We start from the raw sequence: 17,503 nt of genomic DNA, 5'->3' as shown, positions 1-17,503 counted from the left end.
TTGGGTGTACCTGTGTTTCATCTCTCAGCTAGGTACACATTGCTAGGTCCTGGTGACTCTATGTTTAACTGCTTGAGGGACTGCCAGACAGTTTTCCACAGCAGCGGCTCCATTTTATATCCCACCAGTTCCTCCACATCCTCACCAGCCTCTGCTACTGTCTTTCTTTTTAAGTAGCTGTCCTAGAGGGGACAAAGTTGTACCTCACTGTAGTTTTGATTTACATTTCCCTGATGGCTAATGATGTTGAACATATTTTCATGTGCTTACTGGCCATCTGTCTATCTTCTTTGGAAAAATGTCTATTCAGATCCCTTGTTGGTTTTATTTTTTTTTTTAAGTTTTTTTTCCCCACCATTTTTTGTTAAGATTTTATTTTTTATTTATTTTATTTATTTTTATTTTTTATTTTATTTATTTATATTTATTATTTATTTGTTTGTTTGTTTCTTTATTTATTTATCTGTAATGAGATACAGAGAGAGAGAAAGGCAGAAGACTTAGGCAGAGGAAGAAGCCGGCTCCAGGCAAGAAGCCCGATGTGAGACTTGATCCTGGAACTCCAGCATCATGCCCTTAGCCGAAGGCAGATGCTCAACTGCTGAACCACTCAGGCATCCCAAGGTTTAATTTATTAGAGAGAGAGAGAGAGAGAGAGAGAACTCGTGAGCACAAGTGGTATGGGGGCGTGGGGCAGACAGAGGTGGAGGGACAAGCAGACTCCCTGATAGACACAGGGCTCGATCCTATGACTCTGTCATGAAAAACAGGGACTCTGGATTTTTAAGGTGGATTATTTGTCTATTTTACTGTTGAGTTATAAGAATTCCTTAAATATTCTAGATAAAAGTTTTAGATAGAAGTTCCATATCAGATATAAGATTTGCAAAATTTTTCTCCCATTCTTTGCATTGCATTGCCTTTTTGCTTGACAGTGTCCTTAGCTGCTACAGAAGTTTTTAATATTGATGAAGTCTGATTGATCTATTTTTTATTTTATTGCTTGTGTTTTTGCTGTTGTAGCTAAGAAACCACTATCTACCCCAACATCACAAAGATTTATGATTATGTTTCCTTCTAAAAGTTTTATAGTTTTAGCTCTTGCATTCAGGTCTTTGATCCATTTTGATTTTTGTCTGTGGTGTAAGGTAGGTGTCCAATTTCATTCTTTGGCATGTAGACCTCTAGTTGTTCCAGCACCATTTGTTGAAAAGGCGATTCCTTCCCCATTAAACTGTCTTGGCACCCTTGTCAAAAATCAATTGACTGTAAGTGTGAGGATTTATTTCTGGACTCTCAATTCTATTCCATTGATCTATATGTCTGTCTTTATGCCAGCACCACACTGTCCTGATTACTGTAGCTTTGTACAAAGTTCTGAAATCAGAAAGTGTGAGTCCTCCGACTGTGTTCTTTTCCAAAATTATTTCGGCTGTCTGCTTCTCTTGCATTTCCATGGGGACTCTAGGATCATCTTGTCAGTTTCTGCAAATAAAGGCAGCTGAGATTGTGAGTGACCCTGCATTGCATCTGTGGATCATTTGGAGGGGTACTGCTATTTTAACAGTATTAAGTCTCCTGATCCATGAACATGGGGAATCCTTTTATTTAGGTATTCTTACATTTTTGTCAACAATGTTTTATGCTGTTATAGGTTTTATATTTCTTTCGTTAAATTTATTCATAAGAATTTTATTCTTCTTGATGCTATTCTATATGACACTATTTTCATTTTCAATTTGCTCACTGCTACTATATAGAAATACAATTGATTTTTGTATATTGATCTTATGTCCTGCAACCCTGCTGAACTCTTTTATTCATTTTAATGGGTTTTTAGTGGATTCCTTAGGTTTTCCTACACAAGATCATGTCAGCTGCAAATAAAGATACTTTTACTTATTTTTTTTCCACTCCATATGCTTTTCGTTTCATATCTCTCCTAATTGCCCCGATGAACAAATTTTAAACTGGTGACTGATGGGCAGGCTGGGAAACCGGGGCTCCAAAATGGCGGATCATCCCGCCAACCCTCTCCAAGATGGTGGACTTTCCCACCACTTTCACTGCGGCCTCCAGGTCACCACCAGGAAATTGAAATTTTCCACCCAGGAACTTCACAATTGGGAACTGTCCATCACGGGCTTCTCCCACCCCATAACCTCCATACCTTACCTAATATGGACACAAGCCTATGTCCTGCCTCAACCCGATAAAAGGACCCTGCCAACTCCCTCCCAGCGGGAACCCCCCCCCCAGTCGTGGAACCTCGCGGAGGGTGCTTGCAATAAAGTTCATCTCTTGGATCCACTTGCCTTGTAGCCTCTTTTCTTACCACCATCAACGGGAGCAACTTTACAGTGACTACTTTGGATTTGGAGGTAGTGCCGTCCCAAAAAATAGCAGCTGCTCTGACCCACAGGAGGCCAGAGCCCTCATTCCTCTGCTTGTCATGCCTGTTGAGTAGATGTCTCCACACAGATTTGGCCTTTAGGAGAGGCTTCCTGGTTGGTTAGGCTCTGCTCACCTCCCCACATCCCTCTAGCTCTGTGCCCAGGGAATCTGAGACCTGTGAAAGACTCCCTTTGCAGGCTGGTTTCCCGCATGCATGTTCAGCCACGGGGAGGCACAAGCAGGAGAGGAGGGTGGAGGAGAGCATGGGTGTATCTTCCTCACTCTCTATGGGGTTAGATGCCAATACGGACTGGAGGTGTGTCCTGCCACTATGACAGTCCCTGCTGGGCACTTCTGCCTCCATGTTTCCAACCATCTCTGGAGTCTAGAGGAAACACTGTTTCCTCTCCCAACCTGGAAGTAATGGCTTCCTACTGCTGTCTGTCCTGAGTGCCTCGACTGCCCTGGTTCAGTGCCTGATTTGCTTTGCCTGATTAATTCAATTTCACAGAATCAGTGTGTGACCTCCACTATACCTGGCCAGCCCTTACCGCTCTTCTGTTAGATACCACCACCACCCCCAAAATACCCCTATGGGAGGACAGGTAGAACCTGGCTCACTAGAAAACTTGGTTCTCTGGGTAAACACTCACCAGAGTGTCCAACTATGAGTCAAGGAGACAGTGAGGAAAATCAAAGGCAAAGTGCTTCAATTCCTAGAGGGAAGAAAGTAAACAGCAACCCAGACAGGATACGACCGTGAGGCTGCTGCGCTTGCTCCCTCTGTTCTTGACCCCAGAAAAATACATCTCTGTGACCCCCTGATCTGACCTTTCACCCTCTGCTTTGGAATTTGAGCACAAAAACTGGACTAGAGGCTTTTCCAAGACAGAGTTGTAGGCACTCGCTATTGTTGGCATCCTCATGACCAAAACACATGGCAAAGTGTCAGAACCATTGATAATACCTGGGCTTGCTACTGGGTGCCAGCCACTGCATTAAGTGCTTCACATCATTCCATTTAATCATCCAAAACCTTGTCTGGCAGGTGTTATGGCCCCAGCTTTGTAAGTAAGGAAACAGAAAATCAGGATAAATAGCTTAGCCATGGCTTCCAAGCCCAAAGGCACCCATACCCCAGTCTGCCTGTCACCCCAAACTGTGCCTCACTCAGGGCACTAATTCCCAGGGGCCTCCTGTGGCTCCCATCCCAGCTAGGTTATTAGTTACCACTCTCTCCCTTTCCTGCTTATCAATCTCCAACTATTTTTCCAAACCATCACACTCGCCCCAGCCATACCTGGGCATTCCATCACTGTGTGAAGAGCCTCCTCCCCCCTCTACCTGGATCAGCGTCACACTTGTGTCACCCTCTCTATCACAGCCTTCCCTTGCAGGCTAACTGTGCTCCGTCACAGTGGTGGGAGCCTGACTGAGTACGCAGCTGATTGGAGCAGACAGAACCTTCCCCTAGGATGTTCTGGAACTCGGCAGAAGTGACCAGAGGCTCCCAGTGGCCTTTACCCTGCTGTGCACGCCCTGGGAAGGGAGAGCATGGTGTCTGCCAGGAACTCTGGCAGCTCCAACCCTTCACCTACTGAGCAGGTTCTGATTCGCCGAGACTCACACTTATGCTCTCCTGATAGCAGGGGATATGCTCATTTGAATATACTTTCTCTGGGGATCCCTGGGTGGCTCAGTGGTTTGGCATTGCCTTTAGCCCAGGGCGTTATCCTGGGGTCCCGGGATCGAGTCCCACATCGGGCTCCCTGCATGGAGCCTGTTTCTCCATCTGCCTGTGTCTCTGCTTCTCTCTCTGTCTCTGTGTCTCTCATAAATAAATAGATAAAATCTTTAAAAAAAAAATGAATATACTTTCTCCTCAGTGTTGAGAAATTAGATTGAGAATTCCCTGGGAAGAAAAACACATCCTAGCTAAGAACTTCAGCCTTCATGAGGGACAGGCTTTCAGGACCTAAGATAGTAAGTGAATTACCAAAGTCCCAGGCAACAGACTGCCTTTCTTATCTTCTTAGTCCCAAATCAAAGGGACATCCCAACCCACTCCAGGAAGTCTCCTCAGGGCCACCCACCCTGCATCTGAGGGAAGAGGTCATATGTTATAATAGTTATGAAAACAATAATTAATTACAGCTGTATGTGTCTGTATAGTGCCAGACCGCTGGACGAGGTCATCTCCTAACACTTAGGAGGTGAGTATTGTTTCATTTGACAGTTTTATTGAGCTGTTAATCTATGTACTGTAATTACATTCAACAACAATATACCTCTGGCTCTCTGCCATTTATAAGGTACTTTAAGAGATACTCTCAGGGATCCCTGGGTGTTCAGCAGTTTAGCACCTGCCTTCAGCCCAGGATGTGGTCCTGGAGTCCCGGGATCGAGTCCCGAGTTGGGATCCCCGCATGGAGCCTGCTTCTGTCTCTGTCACTCTCTCTGCCTCTCTCTTTGTCTCTCTCTCTCTCTCGAATAAATAAATACAATTTTAAAAAAGAGAGAGAAAGATACTGTCATTTGCTACTAACAGCAACCTTGCCTCAAAGGAAGGGCAGGCATTACCTCAATTTTACAGACAAGGAAAATGGAGCTTTTTCCAGGCCCATCTGCTGACCCCCATCACTTCTTGAACTCCTTGCTGCTGCCTGACATCACAGTGTTCTTTCAAGCAGCTCACTGTGTCAACAGTCCCAGGAGTTGGGGCTTTGGAAGGATAAAGGGGAAAGCAGCCAGACCCTTTTGCTCCCCCTCCCCCGCCCCGCCACTGTGAGGTCAGGCAGGAGAAGCTTTGATGAAGTGGAGGTGGGGGCCAGATGCTGCTGTAATTCCATGGAAAGGGCAAAGTCTTTGAGTCAGAAAAGTTAGGTTCAAATTCTAGCTTTGCCACGGGCTCGTCAAATGACCTTGGGGATCACTCTGCCTCTCTGCACTTGTGTGATATAGTGATAACAGAATTATTAAATTTGGTTTTCCTCCCTGGTTCCTGGAACAGAGCTCCTAAAACCCTCTGAATTTCTTGAGTGGTAGGAGAGAAGGGAGCAACTTTTCTTATTCATAATAAGCCCTTTTCAACCACACCTGACTTTATGCTAAAGTAGTGATGCTTGGTGGGCTCCTAGATGGCTTCAGGGTGAGGCTGCTTGCCAGAGGAACCAACCACATGAGTAGAATGATGGAACTTCCAGCTTCACTTCCACTTGGAGGGATGAGGGACCAGAGATTGAGTTAATCACCAATGGCCAATGATTTGATCAACTGTGCCTACATAATGGAACCTGCATAAAAACACCAAACAGTGAGGCTCAGGGAGCTTCCAGGATGGTGAACACATCCACATGCCAAGAGGATGGTGCACCCCAATCCATGGGGACAGAAGCTCCTACACTCAGAACTCTTCCAGACATCACCTATGTATTTCTTAATCTGGCTGTCTATCTGTATCCTTTACAATAAGTTGGTAATAGTAAAGAAAGTAGTTTTCTGAGTTCTGCGAACAGTTCTAAAAAATTATCAAACCTGAGGAGAGGATTACGGTCATTTCCAATTTATAGCTGGGTGGTCAGAGGTCCAGAAGGCCAAGTTTTATGTAGTGTCCCCTGTCTTGTGGGACTGAGCCCTTCACCCATGGGGTCTGCACTAACTCTGGGTAGTGTCAGAACTGAATTGAATTGAGGGATACCCTTTGGCGTCTGCAGAGAACTGAAGAATTGGTTTGTGTGAGGGGAAAAACCCACATATTTGGTGTCAGAGGTATTATGAATAAAAAACAGTTTGGCACCTGTTAATCCATCAATGAAACAGCCTGATCCCCCAGCACAGATGGCTGACAATTTAGCAACCTGCCACATGAGAAACCTCAGATTGACCCTCTTTGGTTTCGTAAACTAGAAGCCATAGTATGTATTCCAAGGACTAGGATTAGATTTCACACAATTGGAGCCATCAAATGTCTATTGAGAACCTATAGCCCATAAGAAACACTTGAGGGACAGAGGATCACGTAACAAATGCAGGGCCTCTCCCTTCGTTAAACTTTGTCTGGTAAGGAGACAAGACTACCACACTTGAAATGTAAGGGATATTAAACAGCCAGCATAGCAAAGGAACCACTTGGGGGAAAAGGGAAATTGGAGAAGGGTAAAGCAGCTGAGAAGAGCTACATAAGTGGCATGGAGGGAACCACCCCAGAGGCCTCAGCAGAGGTGGGTGGCACCTGGCCCACAAGACATCAGCACCCGCTTGCTTGGTGTGGACCAGTGGTGGAGGGAAGAACAGGGAGATAGCCTCTTCCTGTGAGCATGGTCTTGCCTGATTAGAGTCAGGGTTGGGTGACACCAAGTAGATGCTGATCAGGTGAGAAGGCTGGTATGGAACCAAAAAAAGATGAAACTGGAGAGATTTAGTGAAATGACAGGCAGAGAAAGTGTTCATTCATTGATTCATTCATTCACTCAATAGTGACAGCCTTTGCAACATGCCAGGTATCGTTAGGCACTGGAGATAACAGCTGAACAAGAGAGAAGAGGTCCCTGCCTTCAGGAAATTTGCTGCTTCCTTCTAGTCAGGAGCAGACCAAGTCCGCAAATGAGATCATTCCAGATCCAGCCCTTCAGATTAGTAAGCACCGATGGTCCTCTTGCTTTGACTTCTTCCTGATGACAGGTCTCCCTCTGAGTCACCCAACAGGAAAGAAAGTCTAGAAGCCACACCCTTCCATCCCTGGTCCAGAACACCAGGAGAAAAGGCACATTTCTTACCAACTTCTGCAAATGTTGTTAAGCAAAGGGAGATGTAGGTCCTCCTTCTCACCTGTTCCTTGAAACACACACACACACACACACACACACGCACACACACACACACACAGAGTTACTCCCTTCTTGAATCTTTATCCCATGACCTGGAGAATCTAGCCTGCTGCAGTAAGAGATAACCAGGAGCCATCTGGTGCCCTTAGTTTCTCCTCCACCCGAACCAAGGGAAAGGTTTTCTTCTAAGCAAAAGTTTTGTCCCTTTACACCTGTGCAACAGGTTCTGCTCAAATGCCAGAGATTCGTTCTCCTGAAAACTGGGTAGTTTCGTGCTTTCCCTTCACTGTTCTCTAGGACATAATCATAAACTCACCTCCTGAAGAGATCTGATCTTGGCCCTTCTACTTCCCAGATTCCTAAAGGAGAGCCAGGCCTCCCTGTTCTGCAGCTCCAGAGCATCAAGGCCCATTCTGGCCAAGGAACTGGAGCACAGCACATGTGGGCTCCCGAGCCCTGGCCTGGTGCTGTTCTCAGAGCAGACCCTTCCCCTGACCACTTGCTGCATCACCATTTCCACAAGGGGCCCTAGTCAAGGGAACCACATGGCCTTTCCCCCAACTTCATCACCACATAAAGGAACTCTGGCCCAGAGCTCTGGACCCATGGCACATCTTCCTCTGTCCCCAAGGTCTCAGGCAGAATCCATTTTCATTGTCATGTAGGGTTTGTCCACTTTGAGCTCCTTCGTCAAATACCTATACCTGACCAGAGCTGTCCCCACAGGCCTGTGAGCAATGATCCAGCACACTCGTCCCCTGGATTCCTGTCTCCAATGACTGTTCCCAGAGTCCCTCTGCCATCTTCTTAAGTAAAAATAGACTGCCAAGCTCCAAAGGAAGAGAAACAATAACTACACTGCATACACACCCCCACCCAGGACAGTACCTGGGACTGTTGAGAGGTGGGTCCTCTTACCGTGGCAGTTGGTCTGCAGAGTCCCAGAGAGGCCATGGTGTTCCTGGTACCGGAATACCCAAATCTAGGCCCTCTGCCCGCTTCTTGTTTATAACTGACTTTCTAGATTAAGCCTCTGTCAATGACTTTCTAAACTATCCCCTCCCTACAGCTCAGAGGAGAGAGAGCTGCTTGTGAGCCAATCTCTGGCTCAGGAATAGACCTTGAACAGCTTGTTTGAGGGAAGGGAAAAAAACAAAACCAGGTCAGGGGTGAGCTTGGAGAGGGCGGTCAGAACTACTGCCTACAGGTTAGCAGGAAGGATTAAAGGGCAATGGTGTTTGGCTTTTACAAAGGAAAGAGGGACAGGGACAGGAGAGCCAACCAGGTGAGAGAGCTTCTGGCCTAAGGAAAGGAGCAGAGGCTTTGACAGAAGAAAAAATGAGGACTCTGAGGTCCTACTTCTCCTCCTGCTGAGACCTCAATAAGTCTCAGGTTGTCCCCTTGAGATCTGGAGATATCCTGGTCCTTTCTGCCCTGGGGCCAGGAGACAGGCTTCCTCACAAGGGCACATGGTACCTAGTGGCTCTTGTGAGCACTTAGCCTGGTCTGACTTCATTAGCAAGGTTTTTAAATGCTTAAATATAATATTAAACCCACTCAGATCAGGGCACCTGGGTGGTTCAGTGGTTGAGCATCTGCTTTTGGCTCAGGTCATCATCCCAAAGTCCTGGGATCGAGTCCTGTATCAGGCTCCCCACAGGAAGCCTGCTTCTCCCCCTGCCTATGTCTCTGCCTTTTTCTGTGTGTCTCTCATGAATAAAGAAATAAAATCTTAAAAAAAAAAAAAACAACACTCAGATCAATACATTGAACATAGTGTTATCCCAGAGACCACTCTAGTCCAGAACAGGGATAGAGTGCCTACCCCCTGTATGCCACCCCGCTATCACCAAAATAAAAACCAGCAGTGGCTTAGCTCGGATAAGAGTGCTTGGAGGAAGCACAGTCAATAACTCACTATTCTATCTTTGCTTAGCTTCCTGAACCCAAGATTAATTAGTCAGAGATGCCTTCCCTGCTTCTGAGTGCTCAATCCTAGACCAGGCAGGTGGCATCCAGAGAAGTGGGAAGGATGATCCTGCTAATGAAATGTGGGCAGCACGCCTGACCTGGGAAGAGGTTCTAAGTCAGGTGGAAGTCTGAATGTCAGGAGTCTCTGGGAGACCCACAAGTTAAATGCAAACTCAGCATGGGAGGGAACCTGCTTACTCCTCTTGGATCCAGGCCCTCACCCTGCACAGGTACTCTGTTCCCCCTTTGCCTACAGCTTTCTCCAGAGCTGACAACAAGCAGCTTTCTTTATTTTTTTTTAAAGATTTTATTTATTTATTCATGAGAGACACACACACACACAGAGAGAGGCAGAGACACAGGCAGAGAAGTAGGCTCCACACAGGGAGCCTGATGCAGGACTTGATCCTAGGTCTCCAGGATCACACCCTGGACCGAAGGCAGCGCTAGACCGCTGAGCCACCTGGGCTGCCCCAACAAGCAGCTTTCTGCCTCCCCTCTAGTCCATCAAGGAAGGGGGCTAACCTCTAATAAACCCTGACAAAGGCAGGCAGCTGCAGATCCCCGAGGTGGCCAGTGACACTCCAGAAGGGCCCTGCCCAGGAACAGTAAGAGTAAGAGGGTCTGCTGGAATGCCGAAGTAGGAAACCACAGAGGCTCCCTGCATACAATGCTCTGACTTCTGAGCTGAGGAGGGCTTTGTCCTCCCCCTGGCATCAGGTCAAGCACCCAGGATGGCTATCCCAGCTGAAGGTAGAACAGTGCCACATCCACCTTGAGACTGGCTACCTAGCTGATGGGCCTGCTGAGAGGGTGAGCCAGAGGGAGCAGCTGGCTTCAGGCTGGCACACAGGCCTCAGTCTCATCCAGGGGCAGGGCCAAGAGCAAGATTGGTCTGAGGGACATTTCTTAGAGATCTTAGTCCAGCACTTGCACACACCTTACCTCAATCTCCCTACACCACAGGGATGAAGACAGAATAGGAACATTTACCCCCCTGACAAAGGGGAGCAGAGACCCTCCTAACATAAGTGCAGAAACAGGTCCTACGACTAGACAGTTGGAGACTACCTGGGGAAAGGCAGAAACTCTTGGTGAGTGGCCGAAATCAGGAAAGATAGGACTGCCTTCACCAAATACTTAGTATGCTGGCAACACGGGTTACAGAGTGGGGGTGACACTTGCTGCTCATGAGGACGAGTGAGCATGAGAGAAGAACAGGGCTTTGCTGTGAGATGCACCTGGGGTGGGTCGTAGCTCTGTTCTGTGTGTGTGACCCTGGGCAGGTCCCTTAACCTCCAAGTTTCATTTTGGTCATTGGTAAATGGAGATTGACAACCCATACCTTGTAGAGTTATTTGTGGGGGGTCAATGGATCTGATTACTATGAACAGGCAGCTTCAACTTCCAACTGTTCCCAATTTTTCTCATAAAAGTAGAACCTTCTTTATGAGAGAATAGGGTAGATGAGAAGGAGAAATATATCCTAACATTCTACTGTTTCTCCGACTTTTGTTAAATCTCCCAGCATTGAGGAACTCAACAAAAGAAGCACGAGGGTAAGGGGAAAAATTAGTAATGGAACCGGCCCCGTTAGATGATTAGGTACATGCCCTCCTTTCTCTGTAAGCTCCTGGACATTCACAGGCATCACAGAGGTGCCATGAAATCTGGTACCTGTCTCCCCATAGCATCCAGGTCAAGACAAGATCAAGGAAGCAAGTAACCTAGCTTTGAGTGGGGATAGTCCCAGGGGCAGTGTTCTGAGAGCTGAGAGGACCCAGGCCGCCCTAGGTTTGGTCGGAGGGGGTCGGGGAGAACTTCCAGTGGTACTGGAACGCTTTTCATGGGCCCCAACTGCCTCTGCGCATGCTTCATTTCTAGCACACAGAGATCAGGCCAAAGACCAGGAACCTTTAGAACAGGTGTCTACTCATCCAGATTAGAAGCTGCCTGAGAATGGGGCAGCCTGGGTGGCTCAGCGGTTCAGCACCGCCTTCAGCCCAGGGCGTGACCCTGGAGACCTGGGATCAAGTCCCATGTCTGTCTCCCTGCATGGAGCCTGCTTCTCCCTCTGCCTGTGTCTCTGCCTCTGTGTGTGTGTGTGTGTGTGTGTCTCTCATGGATAAATAAATAAAAATCTTAAAAAAAAAAAAAAAAAAAAAGAAGCTGCCTGAGCTTTGGCCCAGGTCTTCCGAAGCTCTGCCTGCAGTAGACACTTCACAGGCTATAACCGGACCGCAGCAGGGATACCATCACTGCCAGCAGCAGCACCTTGTTTTCCGTTTAGCACAGTGCAGCCTGCCCAGCTGTCTCTAAGGCAGTGGGGATGCAGAATGATGGAGGGAGAGGGGTGGTCGTTGCCCTCAAGGCACTCAGGGTCAGGGAAGACTAAACACATATAGAAATGAAATGAATTGCTCAGCAGTGACTACAGTAAACAATACCACACTGTATATTTGAAAGTTGCTAAGGGAGTAGATCTTCAAAGTTCTCATCACAAGAAAAACAAATACATATATAAAAAAAAAGAAAAACAAATATATACCTGTGTGGTGATGGATATTAACTAGACAATGTGATTGTATCACAATACATACACAGTGAATCATTGCCTTTTATACTTGAAAGTAATAATGTCAATTATACATCAATAAAAAAAGGAAAGGGGCGCCTGGGTGGCTCAGTTGGCTAAGCATCTGCCTTTGGCTCAGGTCATGATCCTGCAGTCCTAGGATCAAGCCTGGGTTGGGCTCCCTACTCAATAGAGAGTCTGCTTCTCCCTCTCCCTCTGCTCCTCCCCCTGCTTGTGTTCTCTCTCTTGCTCACTCTCTCTCTGTCAAATAAATAAATAAATAAATAAATAAATAAATCTTAAAAAAAATAAATCAAGGGGGAAAAAATGCCAAATGAAGTGTGGTGGATACTATCAGATAGAAATATGTAGATAGGATGATGGCCTAAGCGGCAGGTGTCAGCTCTAAGCTAATGGTAGGCAAAGGGGGAATCGAGGACCCAGAAGAGTATCACAGGAGGGAGCCTGAAAGATGAGAAGAGGGACAGGTGGTCTGGAGAGAAAGGAGGAAGGGCAGGCATTCAGGAAGAGGGAGCAGTGTGATAGGGACACCACCTGGCTTTGCGTGTTCACAGCCATGCACAGCTTGGCATGGCTGGGCAGCAGGTGCCAGAACAAGGCTGGGGAGTAAGGCAAGCTCACTGCATCAAAGAGAAACATAATCATCTGTGCCACTGCTTTCAATCTAAGAAGAATATCCAGCATCAAAAACTGCACCAATTAACTTTCTAGACAGTTGTAAAATACTGCCAAGGCCACCAATGACTACTACTTCATAGTTGTTTTCTTACTGTAGAAAAACAGAAATGGGGATAGAGAGTAAGGGTCTGGCTCAGTTAAACCAATGGCAAAGATATTCAGTGCTGTTCTGGTTCATGGGTCACTCCGATGTGGAAACGACACTGTAGACCCAGGGTATAACAGACCAGATGTCCAAGACACCAAGAAGGAACCATATCTGTCTGTGCTCTGCTCTGGAGGTAGAGAGGCAACCAACAAGAGGCAGAGCTTGCATCTCTCCCATGCCTTTTGTCTCACAGCAGCAGGACAGCTGGACCCTTCTAACGGCCTTGTCCCCCTTTCTTCTATATCACCCCACATCCAGCCACAAAGGCAGTGAGGTTCTATGACTTCTATGGGGCAAAGCAGCTGGTAGAATGTCTTTCATTTATTCAAAAAACTTATAAGGAATGGCTGTTGGGTAATGAAAATGATGCCAAGTGTTCTGGAGAAGCAAAGAGGGAGAAAGCAGCAAGGAGCAGCAAGCCAATCATTTTGAGATACCAGTTCCAGGCCAATGAGCAAAGGCTTCTGGATTGATTCAGTTCAAACCTGATGTTGATGACCCTCACAGTTTCCAAGAAAGCCCCCATTCCCTCCTTCCTCCCCACACCTTCCTTCATTAAGCACCATACTTGGAGCTTTTGGAACAGCGTTGAACATGTAACTCACTTTTTGATTGGGAGTTTCCGTGACTCTTTGAACTTTCACCTCCTGGTCTATAAAATGCAGAGGGATCTGAGTCATTTTGTGGAGTTGCTCTGAGAACTTAATTAGGTTACATATTTTGGAAATACTTAGGAGAGTCTGGCACATTAAAGATGTCCAGGAAAAAAAAAAAAAAAAAAAAGATGTCCAGAAAAGTGACCCCAATGGTCAGCCATTGTGATATCAACCTTATTCCTTCTCTTCCCTTCATACCCTGGGGCTCAATATGAGAGGTAGAGACACAACCACTGCCGGGGGGCGGAGGGCAAGAACAGAATGTCAGGGGTGGCTGGGTGACTCAGTCCATTAAGTGTCTGCCTTTGGCTCAGGTCATGGTCTTGGGGTCCAGAGATTGAGCCCCATATAGGGCTCCCTCTTCCTCTGCCCCTCCCCCACAACCATCCTCAGCTCGTGCTCACATGCACACGCATGTTCTCTCTCTCAAATAAATTAAAAAAAAAAAAAAAAGTAGAGTGTCAGTCCTATGCAGGATGATGCCTGGAAAGAGGAATGGGCTCTGAATCAGAAAAACCCTGATCCTACCTCTGCTACCACTAATCAATGTTGTGCCAAGAAACAAGTCACCTTGCACTCGGGCTGCAGTTTCTTCAACTACTAGGCCAGGGACAATAAGACCATGCCTCCTTCACAAGGGCAGTGTGAACAAAAAATAAACAAGAAAATCTCTACTCTGTGCACTGTGCTACCAAAATGCCAGGCCCTATGGAGAAGTCTAGTTGAGGAGGAGGGAGGAATTAAACAACAAAGTTAAATCAATATACAGTAAGACAAGCATGAAAAGAACAAAACATCAAGGAACAAATTTAACAAAAGAAGTGCAAGACTGGTACACTGAAAACTACAAAATATCATTGAAAAAATTTGAAGATCTAAACAAAAAGAAAGCCATCTCATGTTCATGGATCAGAGACTAAACATTGTTAAGATAGCAATATTCCCCAAAATGATTCAATACAAACCCTAACAAAAATTGCAGCTTACTTTATTTATAGAAATTGACAAGATGATCCTAAAATCCATAAAGGAATACAAAGGAACCAGAACAACCAAGAGAATCTTGAAAAAGAACACAGTTGGAGGATTCATATTTGTCAATTCCAAAACTCATTAGGAAGCTACAGTAATCAAGATGGTGTGGTACTGGCATAGGGATAGACACATATATCAATGGAATAGACTTGAGAGCCCTTAAGACCCTCATAGTTACAGTCAATTGATCTTCAACAGGGTGCCAAAAACAATTCAGCAATGATGCTGTAACAACTGGATAGCTACAAGCAAAAGAATGAAGTTGGACCCCTAACTCACACCATTTATAGACATTCACACAAAACGGATGAGACTTCAATGCAAGGGCTAAAACTATAAAGCTTTTAGAATAAAATATAAATTTCTGTGGCTTTGGTTTCCTAGCTATGACAGAAGATATATAAGCAACCAAAGAAAACAGATAAATTGATTCCATCAAAATATAAAAAACTTTTGTATTCTCAAGGACACCAAAGAGAAAAGACAACTACACAGAATGGCAGAAAGTTTATACAAATTAAGTAATCTTCTAAAGGTTTAATATCCAGAATATATATATTTTTTAAAAACCCTCTTACACCTCAAACACAAAAATACAAACAACTTCATTAAAAATAGGGAGGAGATTTGAACAGATATTTCTCCAAAGACATACAAATGGCCAATACATACATGAAGAGATGCTCAATGTCATTAGGAAAATGCAAATCAAAACCACAATGAGATAAACTTCACACCTACTAGGGTAGCTATAATCACAAGACAGATAACCACAAGTATTAGTGGTGATACAGAGAAATCGGAACCCTCACACACTCCTGATGGGAATATAAAATGATGCAGTGGCAGCCCGGGTGGCTCAGCAGTTTAGTGCCACCTTCGGCCCAGGGCCTGATCCTGGAGACCCAGGGTCAAGTCCCACGATGGGGTCCCTGCATGGAGCCTGCTTCTCCCTCTGCCTGTGTCTCTGCCTCTCTCTCTCTGTGTCTCTCATAAATAAAATAAAAAATAAAATAAAATAAATTTTAAAAAATGATGCAGCCACTTCAGAAAATGTTTGGAGTTCCTCAAATGATTAAATACTGAGTTACCATATGACCCAGCTCCTAGATAGATACACAAGAGAAATGAAAATTTATGTCTACACAAAATGTGTACACAGAGGATCACAGTAGCATTGTTCATAATAACCAAAAAGTAGAAATAAGCTAAATGTCCAATTGGTGAATAAACAAAATGTGGTATATCCATATAATGGAATATTATTCAGCCAAAGGAAAAAAAATGATGTACTATTACTTGTGACAAAGTGGGTGAGCTTGAAAACATCCTAATTGAAAAAAAGCCAGACACAAAAGGCCACATACTATATGACTCCATTTATATGAAATGTCTGGAATAGGCCAAACCACAGAGACAGAAAGTATATTAGTGGTTGCCAGGGGCTAGAAGAGGGGTGAGTAACAGAGAGTGACTGCTGATGGGCATAGTGTTTCCTTCTGGGGTAAGGAGTATGTTCTGGAATAGTGGTGTTGGTTAGACAACACTACATATACTAAAACCACTGAATTATATACTTTTTTAAAAGGGTGAATTTTACAGTATGTGAATTATATCCCAAATAAAGCTATCATAAAAATGAATTTTTAAAACTAATGTATATTTGGATGCCGAGGTGACTTGGGGGTGGTTGGGCATCTGCCTTCAGCTCAGGGCGTGATCCCTGGGTCTGGGATCAGGTCCTGCATCGGGCTCCCTGCATGGAGCCTGCTTCTCCCTCTGCCTGTGTCTCTGCCACTCTCTTTGTGTCTCTCATGAATAAATAAAATCTTTATAAAAATAAAAATAAAAAATAAAAGTAACGTATGTTAAAGCTTGAAAAGTTAAAATCCGGGCAGCCCAGGGGGCTCAGCAGTTTAGCGCCACCTTCAGCCCAGGGCCTGATCCTGGAGACCTGGAATAGAGTCCCATGTCAGGTTCCCTACATGGAGCCTCCTTCTCCCTCTGCCTGTGTCTCTGCCTATGTCTCTGCCTCTCTCTCTCTCTGTCTCTCATGAATAAAAAAAATTAAAAAAAAAAGTTAAAATCCTCACACAAATAAAAATTCTATATGCTTGCTTTTTAACCACCAATCAGAAGCCTATATGCTCCCTGACCTCAGAGAGTCTTCTAGTAAGGGGAAGAGAGCTTTCTGTGGGCAAAGCAAATTCAGTGCTAGGTTACTCTGGGATGTGGTACCCTCATTTATATTGATTAGTGTTTTAAAATAATAATAAATATATTATAGGTTAACAAATACTTTTCATAAAACACAACTATATTTTTAAAAACACTGAGGAGAGTGATATTATTTTACATTTTTGCAAATCTCCTTAATGTCCAGCTTAATAGAAGATACTGGATTCTCACATCTGTGCTTCTACATTCAATTTGTTGTAGTAAATGATGCTCATGAAGAAAATATGGACAACTCCCCCCAATATGTATTAGCCAAAAGAAGGAATATATATGTATATATATATTAAGGGAGGAATATTTTAGTAGCCATTTCAGACAATGGTGGATACTCCTGTTTAATACACCAAAACTTGACCAAAAGTTATTAATGATAACGTGAAATAGGAAACCCTATGAGCCTTAATGTACTCTGTTATGTTAAAATCCACTGGCCTATCTTGAAAAAATAAATGGGCCTTATACCAAACATAATTTTGTAACCTTACATACCACACTGGTCATTTGGAAACATATTGGTTCACTGAGTTATGCTGATGCTCAAGATGGGGACACATTTTATAATAAAATGCCAAGATATCACATGTGTGATACTACCACCAATATCATCAGGAAAGTCTAAGGACTGAAAAGCTGCCCAGCTCAAGATGTTAGATAAAAGCTTTCCAAAATTCTAATTGTGGCTTGACAGCTCCATGATCATCAGCAATAAATGCTATTAGTTATTTTCTTTGAAGCAACAGGTTCACTACTCCATTTTTTGAGAAAAAGTCTATCGAATAACCCAACTCTGAACAACCACAATTGCCAGTTGTTCTTTCAAGTAAAAACAACATTCCCTGAAAAAGGTGACTATTCAGCTGGCTACCCAAACCACCTCAGAAGCACCTGTCCTCATGCTACCTAGTGTAGTTCAGCATGCAGAGTAACTCCCCATCTCACCACACAGGCTATGAAGGACATG

The 17,503-nt window shown here is 44.8% G+C and overlaps 1 protein-coding gene across 3 annotated transcripts in view; it reads right to left on the bottom strand.

Moving 5' to 3' along the window:
- The window catches only part of PC (pyruvate carboxylase), a 100,452-nt gene that overhangs the window by 41,736 nt on the left and 41,213 nt on the right, over nucleotides 1-17,503 (bottom strand). Inside the window, exon 1 of one of the 3 annotated variants that reach the window (XM_038563785.1) lies at nucleotides 8,139-8,281. The exons of 1 other annotated variant lie outside the window; for it this stretch is intronic. In XM_038563785.1, the coding sequence (XP_038419713.1) occupies nucleotides 8,139-8,174 (36 nt within the window). In that variant the 5' untranslated portion in view covers nucleotides 8,175-8,281. One more of the 3 variants, XM_038563784.1, reaches the window with a different exon arrangement.

This window comes from Canis lupus, chromosome 18 (assembly GCF_011100685.1).
Source record: "Canis lupus familiaris isolate Mischka breed German Shepherd chromosome 18, alternate assembly UU_Cfam_GSD_1.0, whole genome shotgun sequence".
NCBI classification, from domain to species: domain Eukaryota; kingdom Metazoa; phylum Chordata; class Mammalia; order Carnivora; family Canidae; genus Canis; species Canis lupus.
This window is presented reverse-complemented; position numbering and strand designations above follow the sequence as displayed.